The 25,003-nt window shown below is 42.6% G+C and overlaps 2 protein-coding genes across 12 annotated transcripts in view; one reads left to right on the forward strand and one right to left on the reverse strand.

The window, feature by feature from the left end:
* Nucleotides 1–25,003, forward strand: part of LOC147366544 (uncharacterized) — a 204,795-nt gene that overhangs the window by 48,500 nt on the left and 131,292 nt on the right. The gene's annotated exons all lie outside the window — the stretch shown is intronic.
* LOC147366545 (kynurenine/alpha-aminoadipate aminotransferase, mitochondrial) lies at nucleotides 391–24,480 on the reverse strand. 2 transcript variants are annotated; one of them, XM_086414188.1, is made up of 13 exons: nucleotides 24,355–24,480; nucleotides 23,237–23,405; nucleotides 21,763–21,895; nucleotides 16,727–16,801; nucleotides 14,706–14,915; nucleotides 13,578–13,643; nucleotides 11,887–11,969; nucleotides 11,398–11,494; nucleotides 10,069–10,130; nucleotides 9,737–9,801; nucleotides 5,494–5,600; nucleotides 1,645–1,746; nucleotides 391–729 (listed from the first exon to the last, which is right to left on the reverse strand). In XM_086414188.1, the coding sequence occupies exons 2-13, from the start codon at nucleotides 23,272–23,274 to the stop codon at nucleotides 688–690; spliced, it is 1,080 nt and encodes a 359-aa protein (XP_086270314.1). In that variant the 5' UTR covers nucleotides 23,275–23,405; nucleotides 24,355–24,480; the 3' UTR covers nucleotides 391–687. The 2 variants fall into 2 exon arrangements, with proteins under 2 accessions (XP_086270314.1, XP_086270313.1); XM_086414187.1 differs by lacking the exon at nucleotides 24,355–24,480 and adding an exon at nucleotides 23,968–24,204.

A 25,003-nucleotide genomic window follows, 5' to 3' on the forward strand; every position in this document is an offset into this window, starting at 1 on the left:
TCATGTTATAGAGATTTTTATATTATATAATGTCTGTGATACTCTTACTGAAAATTATGCATAATGGTCAAATTCTAACAACTTTTGCAATAAGCTTTCATTGAGTGAGTGCTCAGTCATGTCAGACTCTTTGTGACCCCATGGACTGTAACCAGCAAGGCTCCTCTGTCCATGGGATTTCCCAGTAAGAATACTGGAGTGGGTCACCATTTCCTACTCCAGGGGATCTTCCCAATCCAGGGATTGAACCTGAGTCTCGTGAATTGGTGGGCAGATTCTTTTACTACTGCTCCAGGTGGAAGCTTTCATAACATTTCCTTAAAAAGAGATAAAGTTCACATTATATGCCATTTTAAACTTATTGGCTTATAAATAATTTACTATAAAATGTCAGTTTCAAAGAAGGTTTATGGGAAATTATAAAGTGAATACAGAGTTCTTTACAATAAAACCCAGGATAAAATTAACTGTGTGGGTTGAATATTTATCAAAAGGTATGGATGAATTATATTTTGGAGATCTGATGGGTTCAAGGGCACTTTGAAAGCTGTGTAGTTAAATGACTACAGGCATGACATATTTAGTGAAACCCTGTCTGTAAATCTAGCACCAATGATTGTTTCTTCTTGCTGAAATACAGAAATAATTTATCTGAAATCCATGAGTGCTATGAAGAGTTTGATTTCTTCATAAAGATTCTTTTATAAGTTGGGCCAGTCTCTGAAAGGCCTAAAATAGAACAGAGAGAAGAATTAAGAAAATTAGATGCCACTTAGGAAAAGTCTGTCATAACTTAAAAAATTCAAACAAAGAGATCAGACCATGTAAGGTCAGGCTTAAACCTCAGCTCTATCTGAGTCAGACGCCATCATGTCCACTAATATAGGAAGATGGAAGCATATCAGAGTCCCAGGAATTTTTTAAAATTCTTATTCCTTCAAGATCATCTTTTTCTGTCACAACACAAATTGGTTTTTGCGTATACTCCCTCACTTGCATATGCCTTCTGTATAGTTTCAATTGTCCAACTCTATTCACATACAACTTACGAAAAGCATATTTAATGATGTGAGAAGCAAGTAAATCAAGAACACACCCAGAGGCACCCCATCTCCAAGGATAAGTATACACTCTTCTCACAGTTACTGGATCTCAGCGTATGGCTCTTCTGTGAGTTCCCGACACATCAGTCAGTGCCTAGGAACTTGCTTTCTGTTATCTTGGTTGAAGATGGACTTTGTGATTAATCAATTAATTAACTCTAATCATTAATATTATTTTATTTGGCCTTTGCTGAATTTTTCCTTCAGAGATAGAGAGTGATGACTTAATGAATTTATACTTTTGGCTCATGTTAATTCCATGAAGGAGTGAAAGAGTTTCTCTTTGTAACATGTTGATAATCTGCAAACAATGTTGAGTAAGTCTGAAAACTTCATGAAGACAATAAAAATTCAACTGCAACTTGCTCTCATCATTTTTCTAAAGAAGTCTGGCAATTTCTTTGAATGGTAACTTATGACTTTCCAATTATTCTAGCTTTTCAGAAAACAAGGAAGACAACAAATAATGTTGTAACTCACAAAATGAACACAAAAAATAAATTGATATCTAGTGTTTCTCTAAAGAGAATATGGTACTCACCAAGTCCATCTGTTCTGGAGAAGCTGAAGAGAAGGATGCTCTGAAGTACGGGCAAGGAGCTGAACTGTCAGTGTAGAAACCACATCCCGGAAGCATGAATATCTGAGAGAGTTTATGGAAAATGGGTGATATTCCATTAAAGGGACAATAAAAACAGAGGAAAATCTAACCTGAGTAGGGGAAGACTTTTTAAGTTTAAAAGCAACTGAAGAAATCACAAGAGAAAAATCAATTTATATAAAAATTCTGCATGTCTTACAATAAACAAAACTAAAAGCATAGAAACTGGGAAAGTGTATAAATATTTAATGTAACCAGAAAAGTGAAATAAATCCAAACCGCTTTTTAAGGTATCACATTTGGAGGTGACCTTTAAGCTGGGACTTGAGAGATAAGTAGGTGTTGGTCAAGCAAACGTAAGGGAAGAGTCCTTCAAGGAGAAGATACAGAGTATGGAGGCCCCGAGTGGAAAGAAAACTGATCACTCAAAGAGGTGGTAACACTTCATACATAGAGTGATGGAATAAAAATGTCAAGTAATGTGTCCAAATGGTGGGACAGCTGCTCTACTTGGTGACCTCTGTGGCTGACAGCTCGCTGCCCTAGAGCACATGTCCGCTGCTTCCTGGCCATGAAAACACTGTTGCCGGCCTCTTTCTAGATGCCTGTGGCTGAGTGCTCGAATCCCAGCCAGGAGAGGGGACATCTTGGTGCTCCTTCTCAGCCTGGCCCCGAATACCTCCTGTGTGACCCACCATGCCCTCTGCAGTGTGCAGTCATCATGGATCTGTGTGCTGAAAAATGCAGAGCAAGAAGGTGGCATGAACCCAGGTCTCAGACTCATGGCAGGAGCAGAGGAGCCTGCAGACCATGTCTTTGAAAATTGTTCCCGAGTCAGAAACAAAATCCTTGAGATGATTGTCTAGTACAATCACGACATTCAAAGTTTTAAGTAACTGCTTGTTGTTACATGGTGTGAGTGTGGGACCTCTGTGCTGAAGTTAGATGAGGTGGGAATGAAATGATCTGGGGCATTCTGGGGAGAAGGTTTCAAGGCAGAAGATGAGTTTTGTGTCTTGATTAACGTGCTAACTCGCTTCAGTTGTGTCTGACTCTGTGTGAGACTATGGACAGTAGCCCACCAGGCTCCTCTGTCCATGGGATTCTCCAGGCAAGAATACTGGAGTGGATCGTCATGCCCCCTCCAAGGGATCTTCCCGACCCAGGGATCACACCCATGTCTCCTGCAGGTTCTTTACCACTAGTGCCTCCTGGGAAGCATCTAGAATGAAAACCATAATTTCTTTCAATATTGTGGGACTCTTTTGGAATGTGCCAGAAGCAAATTTCTGTAGAGAAGGAGGAAGTGGTAGTAATTTCCTTCCAATATGGTCAAAATCTAGATTAAGAGAGTGGTAATAAAGTTGATGATTATTTAGAAAAGTTAAAGGTACATGCAACAGGGAATAGGGAATAAATGAAGGGGACTGAAAAAACTATGATAAAACATGAAGTCTGTATCCTTAGCTCCTAGCTCAGGGATACACACAAATAGCCATTCATCAAATGTTCCAGATGATTATGGCATTGATAAGAAAGCAAACAAAATGTTATAAAATTGACTTATTATACTAAAATGCACTTCTTTGAGTCAGGTAAGTATTTATTAAGCATTTACTATGTGCTGTCATTAGAATTAAAAAATTCATAAAGCACGAGTCCTGTGCTCAAGTACAACAGTTAGAGAAGGTGAGTGACTTTCCCAGGGGAGTGGATTTGGCCTCAGGTCCAGTCAGCCAGTTCCCAGCTCTGACCTCTAGACTGCCTCATCTCTTATGCTCTAGCATGGGAGTTGGCCAATATCAACAGTCTGTTCTTTTGTACTCATTGCTTCAAGAAAAAAGGTATTCTAGAAACAGATCTGGGTGTTTAGAAAAGAGTGACAAAAACCATAAAGGAATTAATTAATAGAGAAAGGATAATTTATTTGGTAAATTGGAAAGCCAGACAAAAATGTTTAGATTTCCCAGTGTAATCAATGTCTCTGAATGAGAGGGGATGTATATCTAAGTATACTTATGATTTAAGTATAAAAGGAGAGAAAAACCCAGAAGAAATCCTTGCAGGATAATTTTAAGTAAAAAAGCAGGATGTAAATTTTTCTGTGTAATTTTAATCATTTAAAACAATTGCATAGCCATATTAAAAACTTGATTAAAAAATGCACATCACCCACAAGTGCATGAGAAGATGCTCAACATCACTAATCATCAGAGAAATGCAAAGTAAAACCACAATGAGATATCATCTCACACTTCTCAGAATGGCTATAAACAAAAAGAACACAAATAACTAGTGTTGGCAAGGATGTGGAGAAAAGGGAACACTCATGTACTATTGGTGGAAAAGTAAATTGGTGCAGCCACTATGGAAAACAATATTGAGGTTCCTCAAAAAATTAAAAATAGAGCTACCAAATGATCCAGCAATTCCAATCCAATCATATATCTGGAAAAATAGAAAACTCTAATCTGAAAAGATACATGTACCCCAATATTATTTACAATACACAAGATAAAAGAACAACTTAAGTGTTCATCAAACATGAATGAATAAAGATGTGCTACACATATACATCGGAACTCAGCCAGAAGAAAACGAAGTCCTGCCATTTGTGACAACATGAATGGACTTGGAGGGTATTATGCCTAGTGAAATAATTCAGAAGAAGAGAAACACCATGTTATCACTTAAATGCAGATAACAGAAAGAAACAGACCCATACCTATAGAGAACAAACTCGTGGTTACCATTGGGAAGAGAGAAGCAGGGAGGGGCAACACAGAAGCAGAGGAATACGATGTACAAACCACTGTGCATAAAGTAAATAAGATACAGGGATGTATTATACAGCATAGGGAATATGGCCGAGATTTTATAACTTTAAATGAAGTCTAACCTTCAAAAATTTTGAATCAGTATGGTGTACACCTAAAACTAATGTAATATTGTAAATCAACTATACTTTAGAAAATAATTTCATAGCCAAAATACTAGGTATATACAAACTCTTCAAGAAAATATATCACAAATGGTAATAAAATCTGGGTGGTAAAACTATGCACTATTTAAAATTTTTTCATTATGCTTTAATGAAGTATGCTACAGTGAATATGCTTTACTTTCTTTTTATTTTATTTTATTTTTGCTTTACTTTCATAGTCAGGAAAAAAAATGTACTTTAAATATTATAATGGCCAATACTTAGCATTTACGATGTTCCAAGCATTAGTTTAAGTGTTTTTTCCGTGTTGATGCCTGTCATCATCATAGCAACTCTAAGAGGGAAAGAGTCCTATTACCTGCATTTTCCAGATGAGACTTGGTGAGGGCACCTCACCCAGCACCACATATCAGGGCAGGGCTGGAGCTGGGGTTCACTCCTAAGGACTGAGGCTCCAGAGACTGTGCTCTTAGCCATTAGGCTAACCAGTAGCTGAGCTGAATGACTGTATTTCCCCTAGTTTAGACCAGAAGACTAGTTCTGTAACCCCAAATCTATCATGATCTCAGGACTTCTCCTAATGCAGAGGCTCTGGTTTCGATCTCTGGTTGGGGAGCTAGACTGCACATGCCACAGTGATGTTTTTATGCTGAAACTAAGTAAATAAGTAAATATTAAAAAAACAGCCCCCCCCCCCAATCTATTATGATCTTAATAATAAGATATTGTAACTGATACACAAAATCATCCTTCAGTTGGTGGGCAGTGATAAACATCTCTTGCTGTTTTTGTTAAGATATCACCTTACAGAAAAAGTATAGCTTCCCCCCCACCCCCTGTTTTACCTCTTTCTTAAAGGCTTTTTCTTCAATCAGTTTTCTTACATCATGAATGCCCTTAATTTTAACCCACAGAAACATTCCTGCAGTAGGAACATGCCATTCTGCCAAACCTACAAAGAGAAGAAGAGAAGAAATATTTCCTAAGGCCATTGTTGATGATGTCAACTATATTGCTTAAATGATGTATTGCAGTAACTGTAAACTAGTATTTCCAAAAAAGTTCCCTTGGAGATAGCATTTTTTAAAAAAACATAGTTTTATGAGTCCTGAAGAATGAGTGTTACAGTTTTATTTCAAAAAGCAAGGGGAACATTTGAAAGGGAGAGAGGATACTCATGTATATTTAAGATTTTAGTGGGTCTCAGGGCCATTCAGGAACTCCAATGTCATGCTCGCCTCCCTTCCTTAGAGCTGCCCCTAAGACACTCTTTCAATTTTAGGAGAGGATTCTTCAACTCTTTCTAGAGTCTTCTAGTATTTCAATAAATCCTATCATTTATATAGCTGTTCAGAAGTCCAATAAAGTTCTTTTTTTTTTTAAATCAGAATGTACTAATAATTAAGAAGTATGGGCTTCCCAGGTAGCTCAGTGATAAAGAATCCATCTGCCAATGCAGGAGATGCAAATTCGATTTCTTGGTTTGGGAAGATCCCCTGGAGAAGGAAATAGCAACCCATGCCAGTATTCTGGTCCGGGAAATCGTATGTCCAAAGAGTTCAACCAAAGAGTTGAACATGACTTAGCAACTCAGCATGCATGCACAATTAAGTACTTAAAATTCAGGAATTCCAGGTATATTTGTAGGTTTTGTTTCCTTGAATATAAGCATAGAGAAACCAAGAAGGAACAAGAGTTACTTTGATTTTAGTCATTACTCTTTAGGGAAAAAAAAAAACAAAACATGGATGAGGATTAAAACCTTTTTTTCAGCACAACAGAAGTGATGCAATAGTACTCTTATCAAAAAGATAAGACTTCATAGGGAAGCAGATATGATGGAAACAAGGAATTGATACTTTGTATATACTATTATTCTTGCCAAAGGCATTTTCAGTGGGATAATTAAAGGCATGCAATTCATTTTACTTTCTTTGTCAATAGACAATTAAATCTAAACTATTCTGAAATCAGATTAGTGATAAAAAATATTAGATAAATGAAGTTAATAATTACAAGGCAAATCATCTGTAATGAGAAATCCACCTTAGATTGCATTTAGCTTGTACTATAGTACTATTTTGTCTTTACGGAGTCAGGTTAGAAAAGGAATATATTGCTTATGTCACAATTCCTCTTCTATTTGGAGCAAAATTTTGAAAATCTTTCAATACAGATGTTGGCTTTAAGTAGGTTATTGATGGTTGATTGTTAGCTTAATTGATCTTTTTTTCTGAAAACCATAGATCCTTTCCTGAAGCCAGGTATAGACTTCATATATAGAAATATGTAGAGTTGTGTCAGGGTTTGTGCTGTTGTTCAGTCGCTCAGCTGTGTCCAACCCTTTGTGACCCCATAGACTGCAGCAAGCAGGGCTTTCTGTCCTTCACTATCTTTTGGAATTTGCTCAGACTCGTGTCCATTGACTAGATGATGCCATCCAACCATCTCATCCTCTGTCATCCCCTTTTCCTCCTGCCTTCAATCTTTTCCAGCATCAGGGCCTTTTCCACTGAGTCAGTTCTTTGCATCAGGTGGCCAAAGTATTGGAGCTTCAGCTTCAGCATCAGTCCTTCCAATGAATATTCAGGACTGATTTCCTTTAGGATAGACTGGTTGGATCTCCTTGCAGTCCAAGGGACTCTCAAGAGTCTTCTCCAACACCACAGTTCAAAAGCATCAATTCTTCAGTGCTCAGATTGCTTTATGGTCCATCACATCCATACATGACTACTGGAAAAACCATTCAGTTCAGTCGATCAGTCGTGTTCGACTCTGCGACCCCATGAATCGCAGCATGCCAGGCCTCCCTGTCCATCACCAACTCCTGGAGTTTACCCAAACTCATGTCCATCGAGTCGGTGATGCCATCCAGCCATCTCATACTCTGTCATCCCCTTCTCCTCCTGCTCCCAATCCCTCCCAGCATCAGGGTCTTTTCCAGTGAGTCAACTCTTTGTGTGAGGTGGCCAAAGTATTGGAGTTTCAGCTTCAGCATCAGTCCTTCCAATGAATATTCAGGACTTACTGATCTCCTTTAGGATGGACTAGTTGGATCTCCTTGCAATCCAAGGGACTCTCAAGAGTCTTCTCCGACACCACAGTTCAAAAGCATCAATTCTTCAGCGCTCAGATTGCTTTATGGTCCATCACATCCATACATGACTACTGGAAAAACCATTCAGTTCAGTCGATCAGTTGTGTTCGACTCTGTGCGACCCCATGAATCGCAGCATGCCAGGCCTCCCTGTCCATCACCAACTTCTGGAGTTTACCCAAACTCATGTCCATCAAGTCGGTGATGCCATCCAGCCATCTCATCCTCTGTTGTCCCCTTCTCCTCCTGCTCCCAATCCCTCCCAACATCAGGGTCTTTTCCAGTGAGTCAACTCTTTGTGTGAGGTGGCCAAAGTATTGGAGTTTCAGCTTCAGCATCAGTCCTTCCAATGAATATTCAGGACTGACTGATCTCCTTTAGGATGGACTAGTTGGATCTCCTTGCAATCCAAGGGACTCTCAAGAGTCTTCTCCAACACCACAGTTCAAAAGCATCAATTCTTCGGCGCTCAGCTTTCTTCACAGTCCAACTCTCACATCCATACATAACCACTGAAAAAACCATAGCCTTGACTAGACGGACCTTTGTTGGCAAAGTAATGTCTCTGCTTTTGAATATGCTATCTAGGTTGGTCATAACTTTCCTTCCAAGGAGTAAGCGTCTTTTAATTTCATGGCTGCAATCACCATCTGCTGTGATTTTGAAGCCCCAAAAAATAAAGTCTGACACTGTATCCACTGTTTCCCCATCCATTTGCCATGAAGTGATGGGACCAGATGCCATGATCTTCATTTTCTGAATGTTGAGCTTTAAGCCAACTTTTTCACTCTCCTCTTTCACTTTCATCAAGAGGCTTTTGAGTTCCTCTTCACTTTCTGCCATAAGGGTAGTGTCATCTGCATATCTGAGCTTATTGATATTTCTCCCGGCAATCTTGATTCCAGCTTGTGCTTCTTCCAGCCCAGTGTTTCTCATGATGTACTCTGTATAGAAGCTAAATGAGCAGGGTGACAATATACAGCCTTGACGTACTCCTTTTCCTATTTGGAACCAGTCTGTTGTTCCATGTCCAGTTCTAACTGTTGCTTCCTGACCTGCATATAGGTTTCTCAAGAAGCAGGTCAGGTGGTCTGGTATTCCCATCTCTTTCAGAATTTTCCACAGTTTATTGTGATCCACAGTCAAAGGCTTTAGCATAGTCAATAAAGCAGAAATAGATGTTTTTCTGGAACTCTCTTGCTTTTTGATGATCCAGCGGATGTTGGTAATCTGATCTCTGGATCCTCTGCCTTTCTAAAACCAGCTTGAACATATGGAAGTTCTTGGTTCATGTACTGTTGAAGCCTAGCTTGAAGGATTTTGAGCATTACCTTGTTATCAATGTGAAATGAGCAAAATTGTGTGGTAGTTTGAACATCCTGTGGCATTGCCTTTCTTTGGAATTGGAATGAAAACTGGCCTTTTTCAGTCCTGTGGCCACTGCCGAGACTTCCACATTTGTGGCATATTGAGTGCAGCACTTTAACAGCATCATCTTTTAGGATTTGAAATAGCTTGGGTGGAATTCCACCACCAGCACTAGCTTTGTTCATAGTGATTCTTCTTAAGGTCCACCTGACTTCACACTGCAGGATATCTGGCTCTAGGTTAGTGACCACACCATAGTGGTTATCCAGGTCATTAAGACCTTTTTTGTAAAGTTCTTCTGTGTATTCATACCACCTCTTCTCAATTCTTCTGCTTCTGTTAGGTTCTTACCATTTCTGTCCTTTATTGTGCCCATCTTTGCATGAAATGTTCCTTTGGTATCTCTAAGTTTCTTGACGAGATCTCTAGTCTTTGCCATTCTATTGTTTTCCTTTATTTCTTTGTGCTAATATTACTAAGATTATTTATAGAGTAATATTTTCTTGTCAAGAATACTCCTGGACCCTGTTTCCTTCCCCGGGATTATTAACAATACTCTGTGGTATCCCTCACTCATATAAGGACTGCTGCTCATCCCAGGACAGGATGTGCGTTCCACTCACCATTTAACCACTTGTCTGCTGCTGCCATTAATGCATCCCTCTGCTTCCTGTAGAAATCAATAACCCTAGAAGAAGAAAACAATGAAAAATATGTGTTTGCTATACTGATTGCAGAAACCAAAAGGCTCTGAGGGTCCAGTCTGTAAGAATCTATTTTATATCTTGATGAAGATGTTGAATTCTTGATGAGGGAATAGACCATATTTCTTTGATCTGTCCAGTGGTAAACTTTCTAATTTGTAGTGTTTCCATTATTTTGGAATAATTAGAAAATGAAAATTAATAGGGTGAAGTCCATTTCTATGTAAAGTATGAAACCTCAAATACATTACCTGTCTACGTGACCCAGGAAGCCCTCTTCTCCCCATTGGTATAGAAGCTGTGATACCAGGAGCTAAAAAGCATGAGACAGTAACAAGGTTCACACTCTAAATGTGTTTTTGCCAAAAATGAAAGCAAATCACTCTTGACTATGTGCAAACCATCCTAAAAAAGATGCACCAAGCTGCAACAAGCTTTTTCGAGTCAAGCTTTTTATAACAGTGCTGATTAACAACAGTGACAACAATAACATTAAAAATAACAAATGTTCATCAGGTTCTCACTGTGTGTCAGAAACTGCTGTACCATGTGAATATACTAATATTTCAGATTAGTTGGTCTTTGTAATACCCTTATTAGGCAGGTCATTGTCTCCACTCTACTGAGGCAGAGACTGAAGCATGAGGTGAGCTTTCCTGAGGTCACAGCTCATCACAGAGCCTGGACTCAAGTAAGACTATCCAGTCCCAGATCTACTCAGTAAATGCTGCCCTGGATGGCCTAAGTATAAAACACATACAGTTGATGCATAAAATTATACAATATCTCCAGAGATTTTTTTAATCCAGAATAGATGTTCTAAATGTTGTAAATGGATAGTGAAATTTGGTTGATAACAGATACAGAAAATATGGAAAAAGTCCCCAAGGTGATAAAACATGCAGGCATCTGCACTTTGTGGAACATATAATATCAAACAAATGTCCATTTTACATAAACTACCCTTTTGGGTTTCATAGCTAGCAGTTCTGTCCTTAAGGTTTGATTTTCAAGGTTGCCTTAGGGATGGGTCCAATCATTTCTCAAAGCTTGTGAAGAAATGTATGCAATGTCCAAAAATAATTTCACTGTCTTTTAATTAAAATGCATCCCAGCTGGTCTCTGTAGGGAGCTTAGCGCGTGGGCAGTGAAGGCAGACGCCTGGCCACTGGGAGGTTAGCGCGTGGGCAGTGAAGGCAGACGCCTGGCCACTAGCAGGTCTGGAACCCTTGCTCTCAGACTCCAGGACAATGGAGCGAGCTGTGTGTTACTTCACCAAACCCCTTCCATCCTGTTGAGTCTAACACTGTTTTTATTGGGTTCCTGGGCTAGATGCCAGGACACAAGATGAATGAGATCTCTGACTCTCAAGGGGCTTGGTCTACACTTGAAACAGCATCAGGTCCATTCAAATCTCTTTTGCCTTTTGGAGCAAATACGTGCTGTCTAGCTAGTCCATGTGGAGCTAGAGATGGAGTCGGTGATCTCTCTCATAGTGACAACTTACTCTGTCTATTTGCCAAGATCTATTTCTTTTATGATCTGATTCAAAAAGTTGATATTTCATAAACCATCATTACCTGAGCAAAAGTGCTGGGGTGCATTGTTGAAACTTGTATGTGTAAAACAATTCTCTCAATCAAGGGCTTTGGACCAGTTATAAACCCTATTCTCAACCTGCTCAAAACGAAAAGGCACATTACCAATCATGCATTATCAATTAACACCATGTTACTGATTTCATGACTTAACACCTTCTAGTAAAACTTCTTATTTAAACTTAACTGTACACTTAAAATAGAATGAATATCTGACAAGGTATTTTTAAAGTCTTCTGTACATGACCCAAACTTGACTAGTTCCCTTACAGGTATAGCTTGAAGGTCAAGGATCTTTGACCAGTGGGGATGGATCAGGAGAAAATCTGTTAGTTATAGTAATAATCGAACAGATGTGTTAAGGTGAGTGTGTACAAGCATCTGAAGTGAGAAGAACTGTCTGCACTAAAGATGCTGAGGGGCAGCCCTGTCACCTTTATCTGCAGCCTGAAGGCAGAGCCAGGGCCTTACCCTGAGGACAGGACTTTGGAAAAAGAGTCAGCTCGGATGACGCGCCCATCCTCGTCCATGGAGAGAAATGTCGGTGCCCAGGGCTTGAAATGGAAGATAAATACGATATTTATATCTGTTAGATCTGTATCCCTACTTTGTGCAGAGTGGGGAAACTTCACCTAGGACCTCCTTGTCCCAAGGCTTGAGATCCAGGATGAACAGTTTCCCAGGAAGGATTCCAGGAAAACTAGTTTGGAAAAGACCACAATGAAGAGGGTCATCAGCATGCAGGGCTGTTTAGAAAGGGAATGCTGACCCTTAGAACAACCAGAAACCCTGAAAAAGTATAAATGAAGATGAGCCATGTAGTCAGCGTGCAATGCTGAAACTTCCATGTTTATTTCAAAGTAAATGCCCACAGGGAAGGGGGCCATGGTCGTGTTTACGGTGGGTGGCAGGCAGACATGATAGGCAAATAGATAAAAAGCCAAGAACTGTGTTTCTTTTCAGTAGATTTGTAGTGGGGACTGAATCCGTGTGTCTGTTCTCTGCAGTCCTGAGAGCAATTCTAGTGTTAGATTTTGAGGAACTGGGCTCTGGAGTCTGGGCCATTACTGCTGTCTCCTAGGGAACAGTGCTCGGGGACAGTGGTGCACGTGGACACTGGGGAAGGATCTCCTGCTGCTGCTGCTAAGTCGCTTCAGTCGTGTCCGACTCTGTGCGACCCCATAGACGGCAGCCCACCAGGCTGCCCCATCCCTGGGATTCTCCAGGCAAGAACACTGGAGTGGGTTGCCATTTCCTTCTCCAATGCATGAAAGTCATGTTGATGTGTGGTAGAACCAATACAATATTGTAAAGTAAAAAAAAAAGTGCAGAGCAGACTATATAATATGCAATGTTTTGTGGAAAAAAGAAAAGGAAATAAAAATACATATTCATGTTTGCTACTAGATGCATAAAGAAACTCCAAAAGAATTAAAAGAAATTAATAAAAATGATTACCTGTTGGAGTACTGATGGGAACTGGGGTGAGTGAGTGCGACATTTTTCCCTGTATATTTTTATATATGATTTGCTTCTTGTACCATATGAATGTACTGTCATTAAAACTGAATAAAATACAAAATATAAAAGAAAAAAAACAGGAAAGTGAAGTCGCTCAGTCGTGTCTGACTCTTCGCGACCCCATGGACTGCAGCCCACCAGGCTCCTCCGTCCATGGGACTTTCCAACTGGAGTGGGTGCCATCGCCTTCGGTCCTTTATTGTGCAGGTGCGTCCCGTCCCTACGCGACAGGGATGGCAGGCAGGGAGCATGATGCTAGGAGCGCCCTCCTCTGCTCACAGCACATCACTGATGAGCACAGCCCTCCACCTTCTCTCGGAACACAGCTCCCAAGTCCTCCAGCACATCAGCCTCCCCTGAGAGACTGAGGCTAACACCCCAGGAGACACCCACTCCACATCCCTGGTACCATGTCTATGGAACTACGATCAGGATGTGGAGTCAAGACGACCCTCACCTTGACTCACATGTTCCTTCATGTGCCTGACACAGAGCCAGCCACTATTCTAAAAGTAGGGAAATTCTGGAATAAGCAGTTAACACCACAGAAGAAAATATTCAGCAGCCAGGCTAATATTCAATCAGGTGCATTAACAACACCTCATCTTCTAACTGTGGGCTGAGTTGACACCATCGCTTACCTTGTTGAACTGCATAAAATAGTAAGGATCATCTTCTATGATGAGGAAGTCATATTTTCTTGCGAGCTAAAACACATTAAATAAAGTAAGAGTAAAGTTAAATTAAGAGCTGTGTAAGATGAAAATCACTTGAAATCATTCATAGTTCTTTGTACTCATTCAATCACTCATTCATTCATCCCAGCAGCTGCTGAGTGCCCACTGTCCTAGGAGGAGGAACCAGCCCTAAACGTTCTGTCCTCACAGAACTTTCATTCTGGTGGTAAAGACAGAACCTGAGCTCCTAGATAGTGACCAGAGAAGGATTAGGTGGGAGGTTCTGAGGGCCCGGCAGATGGTTGAGGAGGCTGATGTTTGAGAGAGCGAGACAGGGAAGCTGCAGGAGAGCCCAGGCTGACCGGAAGGATCAGTTGTGCAGATGCTGAGGGAGATGTTTAGAAGGAGAGCAGGGAGCAATGGCCCTGGAGGCAGAAAATACTTGGCATGTTCTAGGGACAGAAGTTTCTAGAAGGCATGGCTGTTTAAGGGACAGAGGGAAGGATGTGAGAGCCCCCATTTTGGGAGCAGAGGCCCAGGTCTCATCAGTGTGTGGAAGTGAAGGACTTTTATCTTTATTTTCCGTGTGTGGTTGGGAAGCGGCTGGAGGAGGGGCTGTCGGTCCACACTTGAATAGGAAGGGTTTCAGTGACTGGTGGTGGGGCCGGCGCTGGGGGACGGGGCGTGTGTGTGGGGAGGAGCTTCACGAATGAGTCCCAGGGTCAGGGCAGGAGGGTGGCTGAGGAGATGGTGGGTTTGGGTAAGTGGCTGTTGGGGGCCATGGGATGGATTGGAGGTGGGAGATGAGGGGCAGACAAAAAAAGGGAGTAAGAGGTGAATGTAACATCACACCAAGAAAAGCATCTCTTTCAATGAAAATATCAATTAAAGGGAAAGGAATATATCATAGTCAACCAGATTGTAGTAATTTCTTGTGTTTAAATTTGTGGCGACCCTGGCATAGATGGCTTCTTTTTATTAAAAATCATCTTCCTTGAGAGGAAGAGGCTAACCAGAGAAAGAATTTGGGAGCACTCTTCTAAAGAGTCAGAAGGAATCAAGCACACAAGTACGTAACACCTTTGAAAATACCTCATAGATTTCCCTTTTGCGCTCAGCTGTTAATGAGTTCCCAGAGGGGTTGTTGCCATTTGGGACAGTGTAAAGAAATTTGGGGCTGTTTTTCTTGGGGTTCTTTGAATCTTCTGGTTTCCATTTGGAAAGTATTTCTCTGAGGGAGTCTGGAATAATCCCGTGCTCATCACTGGAAACATTAATCATGTTGCAGCCCAGGGGTTGCAGCTGTCAAATACAGAGAGAAAAGCAAGTCTGAGATTGAGACATGACTATAAAATATCAGTGCCAAGGGTTCTTACACTAAGGAGAATGTTACCATTTACACCCTTAAACGCAAACCTGCCCTCAGCTCTATGCCCACGCTGCATCATCTTCACAATTATGATTAGAACTGGTTCATAAAATAGGTGTTTATTAGGGAGTGATTTTGAGAAAGGAAATCAATCTTAGAAAGCACCTGTGATGCTAATACATAAAAATTTATAAGCAGAGGTGATACTCAAAATATTGGACAAGTGGTGTAGCATGGGAGCACAGACACAGAGCAGGGTGGAATGGGGTCCTGGAGACTCCCCGCCAATCAGCATTAGCTCTGCACTGTGGGGGTTCAGGGTGGTTGCAGGAGATGGGTCAGGGGGTCCAGGGTGGTGCTGGGGCACCAAGGAGCATCCAGGCCTTGGCTCCTCAAGAAGTGTGCAAGTATTTCTATATTGTACTGATTGCAGAGGCTGTAGTTGATAATAGTGGCCTTGTTCATGAACACAGTTTTATAGAAGTCTTGCACATGGATCTTCAGCCTATTCCCTCAGAGCCTGGCACAGATCTCTGTTTGGGCATGTGACAGTGTGGTGCATCCAGCTATTTACATAGATGCAAGTTTTATATGTATATTTGAGGAAAGTGATTAATAATTAGCCTCCAATCATGAAGAAAAGGGAATTATTTTTAGTTTTTAAAGTTGTGGTAAAATGTGTATTCCTAAAAACTGTGCCATTCTAAAGTGTGTGATTCAGTGGCAATAACTGTGTTCGCGACATGTGCGTCTCGTGACACTATCAAGTCCAGAATCATTTCATCACTCCACACAGAAACCCTGGACCCAGTAAGCAACCACTCCCCGTTTCCCCTTCCCCAGTCCTTGGTCACCTCCAATCAACTTCTGGTCTCTATGAATTTGCTTGTTTTATATATTTTGTATAAGCGGAATCATACAATATTTGTTCCTTTGTGTCTGGCTGCTTTCTCTGAGCGCCTGCAGTGATGGGCCTGCCTTATTCCTCAGAGAGTGGGTAAATCTGATGGTTAGAAAGTTGTTACATGGAGTTGAAATTGCTTCCCTGTAGTTTCCACACTTTGGTTCCAGTTCTGTCAACCTAAGGACACACACAGACAAATCTAACTCCTCTGTGACATGGCTAACTTTTATGTAGTTGGGGACAATCCTCATGTCCCCGTGGATCTCCTCTTTCTGCGGGAAAGAGCATGGTTCCTAAAAGCATTCAACGTATGGTCTCATTTCCAGTTCTTTGTGACTGTGGTTGCTTCTCTGACTGTGCTCACATCAGTCCCAGAGTACTGTGCCCCAGACAGTGCTGAGTTCTGAGCAGGGCCCAGCAGAGCAGGTGATCTGCCTCCTTATTCTGGGTCTAGAGTCTTCTAATAAACACTAGATATGAAAGTCCTGGTCATACTGATAGGTTTAGTTATATTACATTGACATATGATTTGTCTTAGACATGTGGTAATATAGACAGTAATGAAAAATGTCTGTGTAAATTAAGAGGCATTTCAAGTGAAATATTAAGAACACTGGACAGGATTTTGCACAACTGAATTTTAGCACCTCCACACTTAGATTTTGTAAAACGTAATGTATATATCAGAAGTTATGGTTAGCATATTTTGCTTCTATTAAAACTTCTCCTCTTCACAAAGATGCTATTGTATTTTTCAGTGGGCAGATAATTCTAAAGGTGCAGTGCTTTCTCCTTATTTACTATAAAAAAGAGTTGCCTTTTGTAAGAATGTGTACTCACAGCATGAATTGTTCCTGAATAAATAGGTTCATTTACAAGGATATTATCTCCAGGATTAACGATCATTTCAAATACCTAATAAGAGAGGCAAAGGTTAGCTTGGAGAGTATGATTTCTAGTCATAGAACCCCCCACAACTTTATTTTGAGCTCACTAGGGTTCCAGAGTAGGAGTTGGCAAGTTTCCCATAAACGCCAGATGGGGCGCGTTCTGTGGGCCCTGGCATCTGTGTTGCCACCACTCAGCTCCGCCTCTGTGGTGACAGCACAGCCACAGACAGCATGTAGGCTGAGTTCCACTAAAGCTCTACTTGCAGGATCAGACATGGGATGATTCTTTTTGGCTCTCAAGCCATAGTTTGGCAACCTCTCTTCTACACTGAAAAATAACAGAACTGATTTGGATCCTAAACACATTTACGCCTTCTTTGAAAAAAGTTTGTCTCTGTTATAAGCCAGGCCTTTGTAATGTATGGAGAGAAAGTGAAGATTGTATGGGATGGTTTTACCCTCATGAAGGTGCTAGAGCACTGAGCTAGACACCACTCAGATAAATATGCATGTAAAATCAGTGATAAGCACTGCTGTGTAGATGCCAGTGTTCTAGTGCTCGTTGTAGGAGGACTTGGGCACTTGGCAGACTTGGGGTACTCAGGGAAGGCTTCTTTGAGGAAGTGAAGAGTTGGGGAAGAGGTGACGATAGGTACACATCTGAGAAACTGAAAGAATCCTGTGGCTTGGAGGTGGAGTGTGAAGAGGAGAGTGGAGGGAGGTCAGAAGGAAGTGGGCAGAGAGCATCCCATGGAGGCCTTTGGACAAGTGAGCCAGGGAGAGTTTTAAGTAGAGGGCGGGACCCAGGAGTCATGAGATCAGACAGGCATTTGAGAAGGTCATTCTGGCTGCAAGATCAAAGTATCAGAGAGGAGTGAGAATACAGGTGGAGTCTGGGAAGATTTTAGGCTCATTTGGGAGGTTTTTGCTGCAGTCCCAGGGAAAGGCAAGGGTGGTCTGGATGGGGTGGTGGTGGTGGAGCTGAAGAGAGCTGAGGGGCGTTGAGGAAACCAGTAGCAAGGGACACAAGTGTGGGCTGAGGGGAAGCAGAGAAGGAGGGGTAAGGAGGGGCCTCTAGATTCCTGGCTGTACAGCAAGGAGGTGATGGGAGGGGTGTCATTCACTGGAAAACACCCCCAATGTTGTCTGTTCTGAGGGAGAAGCAGCTGAGTGTGTTTTGGCGTGAGGTGCCCCTGAGACAGCCTGGGGTGAGGTCACTGGGGGCGGTGGACACGTGGATGTGGAGGGTGCCTGGCGATGGAGGCGTGGGCAGGGGCACCTGGCGTGATGCCCAGGGGAGGTGTGTGTGGGAAGGGAAGAGGTCCGAGGCCCAGTCTTGCGGGGCTCCTGTGGACCATGGACACTGCAGGGTGGGCAGGGCAAGGACGGGGGAGTTTCCAGAAAGGACGGTTTCAGCAAGGGCTCAGGAGATGTGGAGGTCAAGGGAGACCAGGCCTGCAAATCAGAGCAGATCTTGAGGACCCTGTGATGCCTCAGGACATCAGCAGAGCCAGACAGAGATTTTCCCTGCCTGAATCAGAGGGGTCCGTTCCAACGAATCTTACACAAGGCACAGAACCATCCTTGCCTACCCTGTGATGTTTCATCAGCCCCAGGTCAAGCCTCTCCTCGGTGTCATTGAACAACCTAGAGCTCTTGACAAGCATCACGGCCAGTATCCACTGAGACAGAAGATCTGACTTTTTTTCCCCAATTTGGCCTAGGATATTCCATTTACTATTCCTCATGAGCTTTAGGCATTTTATGACAAAAACAGGCCTCCTCTGACAAGTTAGTTGATTTACATTTTACACGACCTCCTGCTACTGCTGCTGCTAAGTTGCTTCAGTTGGGTCCGACTCTGTGCGACCCCAGAGACGGCAGCCCACCAGGCTCCCCCGTCCCTGGGATTCTCCAGGCAAGAACACTGGAGTGGGTTGCCATTTCCTTCTCCAATGAGTGAAAGTGAAAAGTGAAAGGGAAGTTGCTCAGTCGTGTCCGACTCTTAGTGACCCCATGGACTGCAGCATACCAGGCTCCTCCATCCATGGGATTTTCCAGGCAAGAGTACTGGAGTGGGGTGCCATTGCCTTCTCCAACAGGACCTCCTAGGACCAAGCAAATCCATGTATAATTCATGGATCAGATGAAAACTTCATGACCAACATTTCCTGTGTTGGTAAGGGGACATGACAAAGTCCAATATCCTAAATGAGGAGTGAGTGCTGTTTATTATCTGAGACTTGTGCACCTAAAATAATATTTATTCTGGAGGGCAAAGTGGAAGAAATGTGAAACCATATTCCCAGGAGGCCTCTGTAACCACATGTCTGTGAGCCAGTGAGTTACTGATGTTTTTGGGCACGTGTGCTGTGTTCCTCTTCGATAGGACTAATGTTGAGATGGACAAAGAAGAAACTTTCCAGAGCATCTTTTGTAGGGGAAAAAAAAGGCTCATGGTGTACCTTTCTAGGAAAGGTATTTCACTGAAAAGAACTTCTTTCCTACTGGTCTGGGGCATCACAAATATTTCTCTTCAAAAAAAAAGCACCTCAAACAAAACACTCTCCGACATAAATCACAGCAGGATCCTCTATGACTCACCTCCCAGAATATTGGAAATAAAAGCAAAAATAAACAAATGGGATCTAATTAAAATTAAAAGTTTCTGCACAACAAAGGAAACTATAAGCAAGGTGAAAAGACAGCCTTCAGAATGGGAGAAAATAATAGCAAATGAAGCAACTGACAAACAACTAATCTCAAAAATATACAAGCAACTCCTACAGCTCAATTCCAGAAAAATAAACGACCCAATCAAAAAATGGGCCAAAGAACTAAATAGACATTTCTCCAAAGAAGACATACAGATGGCTAACAAACACATGAAAAGATGCTCAACATCACTCATTATCAGAGAAATGCAAATCAAAACCACAATGAGGTACCATTTCATGCCAGTCAGAATGGCTGTGATCCAAAATTCTACAAGCAATAAATGCTGGAGAGGATGTGGAGAAAAGGGAACCCTCTTACACTGTTGGTGGGAATGCAAACTAGTACAGCCACTATGGAGAACAGTGTGGACATTCCTTAAAAAACTGGAAATAGAACTGCCTTATGATCCAGCAATCCCACTGCTGGGCATACACACCGAGGAAACCAGAATTGAAAGAGACACATGTACCCCAATGTTCATCGCAGCACTGTTTATAATAGCCAGGACATGGAAGCAACCTAGATGTCTATCAGCAGATGAATGGATAAGAAAGCTGTGGTACGTATACACAATGGAGTATTACTCGGCCATTAAAAAGAATACATTTGAATCAGTCCTAATGAGGTGGATGAAACTGTAGCCTATTATACAGAGTGAAGTAAGCCAGAAAGAAAAACACCAATACAGTATACTAACGCATATATATGGAATTTAGAAAGATGGTAATGACAACCCTGTATGTGATACAGCAAAAGAGACACAGATGTATAGAACAGTCTTTTGGACTCTGTGGGAGAGGGAGAGGGTGGGATGATTTGGGAGAATGGCACTGAAACATGTATAATATCATATAAGAAAGGAATTGGCAGTCCAGGTTTGATGCACGATACTGGATGCTTGGGGCTGGTGCACTGGGATGACCCAGAGGGATGGTATGGGGAGGGAGGAGGGAGGGGGGTTCAGGATGGGGAGCACATGTACACCCGTGGCAGATGCATGTTGATGTATGGCAAAACCAATACATAAAGTAAAAAATAAATAAATAAAAAGAAAAAAAAAAGAAATAAATATGAGAACTAATAAACTATATTATGTTCTAAAAAAAAAAAAAGAAATGTTAAACCATATTCCCAGGAGGCCTCTGTAACTGCATGGCTGTGAGCCAGTGAGTTACTGATGTTTTTGGGCACGTGTGCTGTGTTCCTCTTCTATAGGACTAATGTTGAGATGGACAAAGAAGGAACTTTCCAGAGCATCTTTTGTAGGGGGAAAAAAAGGCTCATGGTGTACCTTTCTAGGAAAGGTATTTCACTGAAAAGAACTTTTTTCCTACTGGTCTGGGGCATCACAAATATTTCTCTTCCAAAAAAAAAAAAAAAAAAAAACCAACTCAAACAGCAGCTTATCCTTGTCTTTGTCCTAATTAAGTCATAAAACAGGGAGGAAGTTTTAAAGTGTTATTGCTTCAATACATTATTCTGGAATAATAATTGAATTAAAATTCATTAAAAGTAACCAGATTATAGGTTTCCTCTTATACATAAGAGGAACAAGAAAACTACTCTGGTTTAATATAAACAAGAGTCATACTTTAAGCTAGATGTGCAGACGAATACAGAATCTCCTTATCCAGGACTACTTATTCAAGAAAAAGAAAAGAAAAAGATATATGAAACTGAGAACTATATATGCAGTCTCTTTATCAGGGGAACCCCCAGTGGTGGTTACCTCGGTGGACTTCCTGGAATCCAGGAGAGAGGCAGAGAGAGAGACAGACAAACAGAGAGAGACAGAGAGAGATGACACTAACGCAGAGGAGAGGTCAGCCACAGCCCAGACGTACCCCTGGATCTGGAGAAGCACAGCCAAGAGGGAGACGGGGCACAAGAGGCAACTGGTACAGATGATGGCAGCAGGAGACACACAAAGGGATGAGGCCTCAGCTCAGGAGGGTCAGGACGCACCCTCAAGGAATTAAAAAGTAGTACAGACATAACCACGGCCTAACTCAATGTGGCCTGAATCTCTGAGCCACATGAAACTGATCTGTGCTCGCTAAGCTGCAGGGAATCTTGTCCGAAGGACTCAGAGCTCTGGGCTCTCTGTTTAAGAGAAATCAGGTTGGTGCATGTCTTCAAGTTCTACTTATGATTCTAGTGAAGACCTGGTGTCTCACAAAACATGCTGCTCTGTGGTTAAGGGAGAGATGGCTGTATGGGTGCACATGTTAGATTCTTGCCATGGGTGCCCTTCCCCTCCAGTCTTACCTTACAGAGACCTTCTTGGCTGCCACATGTGACACATATGTCCATCTGTCCTTGGGTGGGTGCATAATGGATGGTGGGCGGATTATGCAATTTTACTTGTAACTGTTTTAGCCAGGATAACAGCTCTGGGATTCTAAAGCATAAATACATTTAAAAATTGACAGTAGTGAAAATCAGAATGGTAGTAGACAGCAACTAAATGGTGACTTCATACCAGGCACTTTATATATTCAATTTAAAAATCTTTGAATGCCTTTCACTGATATTACTATCTTTACTTAAAATACAGGGCAACAATCTTACAGAGTAAGAAATTAACATAAATTAATCAGCTGGTTGTTAACTTAGTTGAGACTTGAATCTAAAGCTTTCTTATTCCAAAAGCTATAGTTTTTCTTTTCCGTTAGAGCATTCACTGTTACTGACTTTTTGTTTTCCTTTGGGAGAGTTTGTAGGATACCTGAAGTTCAGGTTCACTCAGTTCTTTGTATCATGGAAAGAAAAGCCTCTCTGTGTTAGCTGCTCAGTCATGTCCTACTCTTTCTAACACCATGAACTGTAGCTTGCCAGGCTTCTCTGTCCACGGGATTATGCTTGCAAGAATACAGGAGTGCGTTGTCATTTTTTTCTGTAGGAGATCTTCCCAACCCCAGGATCGAACCCGCATCTCTTATATCTCCTGCATTGGCAGGCGTGTTCTTGGCATACATTATATACAATTGTTATGTACCTAACATGAATTATTCTTCCATCACAAAGCAATGGACTAATAAAATATAATTAATAGACACTCTGTAAGTTACCCTTCATCAGTGGAAAAAGACCAGCTAAGGAAACCCTTAGAATATTTGTTCCATTTGCCTTTATGAAATTAAATACATCTGAACTGTAGGCAACACATTTCCATAGCTGCCTGGTTAGCATGGAAACATAATCATTAAAACTTTTTCTCAGGACCTAAAATGCCTGCTTCCTGTGTCATCCTCTCCTCCTTTCTCCTATCCTGGTTTATTTACCTATCTATTTTCACTTTGTATTTTTTCCAGTCTGAGCACAAATCGTACCTACTTCCAAAATCTTCTCCCTCTCCTAGTCATATAAGGTTGAGAATCAGTCATTAGGGATCTTAAGCAGTCAGAAACATTGCTGCTCTTAATTACTCTGAAAACTCTTCCCCAAACCTTCCTAAATGCTGATATCCAGTTTAAAAAGACACAAGATGCTTTATCAGCTGGCTGTAGAATATTGCTCATGAAAATGAACCAACTAAGTTAAATTATCTACTGATCAGATTGAGGGCAGGAGGAGAGGGGGCGGCAGAGCATAAGATGGTTGGATAGCATCACTGACTCAGTGGACATGAGTCTGAGCAAACTCTGGGAGACACTGAAGGACAGGGAAGGCTGGCGAACTACGGTCCATGGGGTCATAGAGTCGACACAAGTTAGCGGCTGAACTACTGATCAATCAGTACCCAGCACTCTGAGAATACTGCAGTGCTCTCTTCATCATCTGTTCATTAAATTGGATGCGTTTTCCGTTTTCTATGGTGATGACCGCAGTCTTGAAAGGGAACGTGTTGGGGTTTGGTGCCCCAGTTGCCAAGGAGATGACAGATTTCGGTGCCTTGCTCAATATTTCAGCTACAACAAATATGGAAGAGAAGAAGAAACACTTTCAGTGAAGACTTTCATGAACAGAGATGGTCAGTATGTTGCATTAGAGTCAATAAAACTTTACAGTGTAACGATGTCTAGTGATAGAATGCTAGTCTGAAAGAAACATAAGATGACTTTGTAGGGACCTCACTAGTGGAGGAACTGAGGAATCAACACGTGCCACTGAGAAGGCGGACTGATCGCCCAAAGCAGAGGCCACAGTGACAGAAAACCCTCCTCCACTCGGCCCCTCCCTGCCTGCCAGGCTCCCTGCAGCCCCTTCTGTCCTGTGTACCCGCCCTCCCCGCTCTGCGCGCGCCTGCAGGCTGTGCTGAACCCTGACTCCTGTGCCAGAAGAGCCCCCTGAACTCTAACCATGACCGTGACCTGGCCTCTCTCTGTTGCTGATTTACTGCCCTTGTGCCTATTTCGGCCCGATTTCTGTGCTAAGTCTGCGTAAAGCCAGGTTCACCCAGGCTGGAGCCGCTTTGAGGGCACCCCCACTCCCACTTCCAGCCCATGGGAGAGGGGCACAGCTCGGACTCACTCATGACTCGGATGGTAGAAGGCTTTCTGGCCGCGCTCGTGGCGGTAATGAACCGAGCGTAATTCATTCTCCTTCTCCGATTGGAGGTTTTTCTCAGTCCGGCCTAACCCTTGCCTGAGAAAGGCACCTCCTCTGGGTATCGGTTTCTGGCGTGCAGGGCCAGAGTCCCGGCTGCAGGCTGCGCTCGGGCCTGGTTAGGATTCGGCCGGCGGGTGGCAGGCCTGGCAAAGTCCACTCACAGGCTCACGACGCGTGCCCCCTCCCTCCCTGCGTGACGCGGTCTAGAGCCAATGGCCACCACTCCCAGTCGGTTTCTCGCCCCGAGACCACGCCTCCACCCCCGTAGTGGCTGCGTGCCGCGCCTCGGGTCTGGTTTCCGCCTCCAACCTGTGAGGAGTCCCGGCGTCCCGGCGGCAGCAGGTCAACCCCACCCCTGGCCGCGCCTCTAGACGGGTCCTCGCCTCCAGCCCCTTGGCCGCAGAGAACACGCCTCCATTCCGGCCCCGCCCTGATGGCCCGCCCCTCCAATCCGAGGCCCGGCCACACCCTCTAGCTTGGTCCTGCGTCTTGCGGGGCCAGGCAGTATCCGGACCTGGCACCCCGCATTAGCAGCTTGAACCGGGACCTGGAGTCTCTGCAGGAGACTGGACCTGGAGCGGCCAGGACTTCCTGGAGACTGGACCTGGAGCGGCCGGTTGGCCGGGAGCAGGATAGCCGGGGCGATAAAATGGAGATGTTGATGTGACTAGAGAGATTCAGGATTTCCTCCTCACATTTAATTAGTGTGATTCCCTTAGATACTTAATACAAACTTAAACATCTTCCCTTTGTCAGTAGGAACCTGTTTGGTGAAAGGTGTTTGGTGTTCTGGGCCAAGGAGAACATTAGCCTTTGGAGCCATATTCTTGTACAGGTCTGTGCTTCTTATAGTATTGATTACATACAGAATTTTATTTTTTAAAGTATGGAAATTATCCCCACCCACATTCCCAATCAATGGTAACAAAACTAAGGGAGCCAAAACTAAAGAGCTTTC

This window comes from Bos grunniens, chromosome 8 (genome assembly GCF_055505025.1).
Source record: "Bos grunniens cultivar Pamir isolate PY7600 chromosome 8, Bosgru_T2T1.0, whole genome shotgun sequence".
NCBI lineage: Eukaryota > Metazoa > Chordata > Mammalia > Artiodactyla > Bovidae > Bos > Bos grunniens.

What these genes read in the sequence shown, in the direction of transcription:
- LOC147366545 (XM_086414187.1), bottom strand. Translation starts at nt 24,034, where the DNA reads ATGAATTACGCTCGGTTCATTACCGCCACGAGCGCGGCCAGAAAGCCT. An exon ending in ATTTTATGCAGTTCAACAAG is followed by an intron (nt 11,970 to 13,577) that starts GTAAGCGATGGT and finishes TTCCATTTCAAG; the next exon opens with CCCTGGGCACCGACATTTCT. An exon ending in ACCCCAGCACTTTTGCTCAG is followed by an intron (nt 10,131 to 11,397) that starts GTAATGATGGTT and finishes CATGCTTTTTAG; the next exon opens with CTCCTGGTATCACAGCTTCT.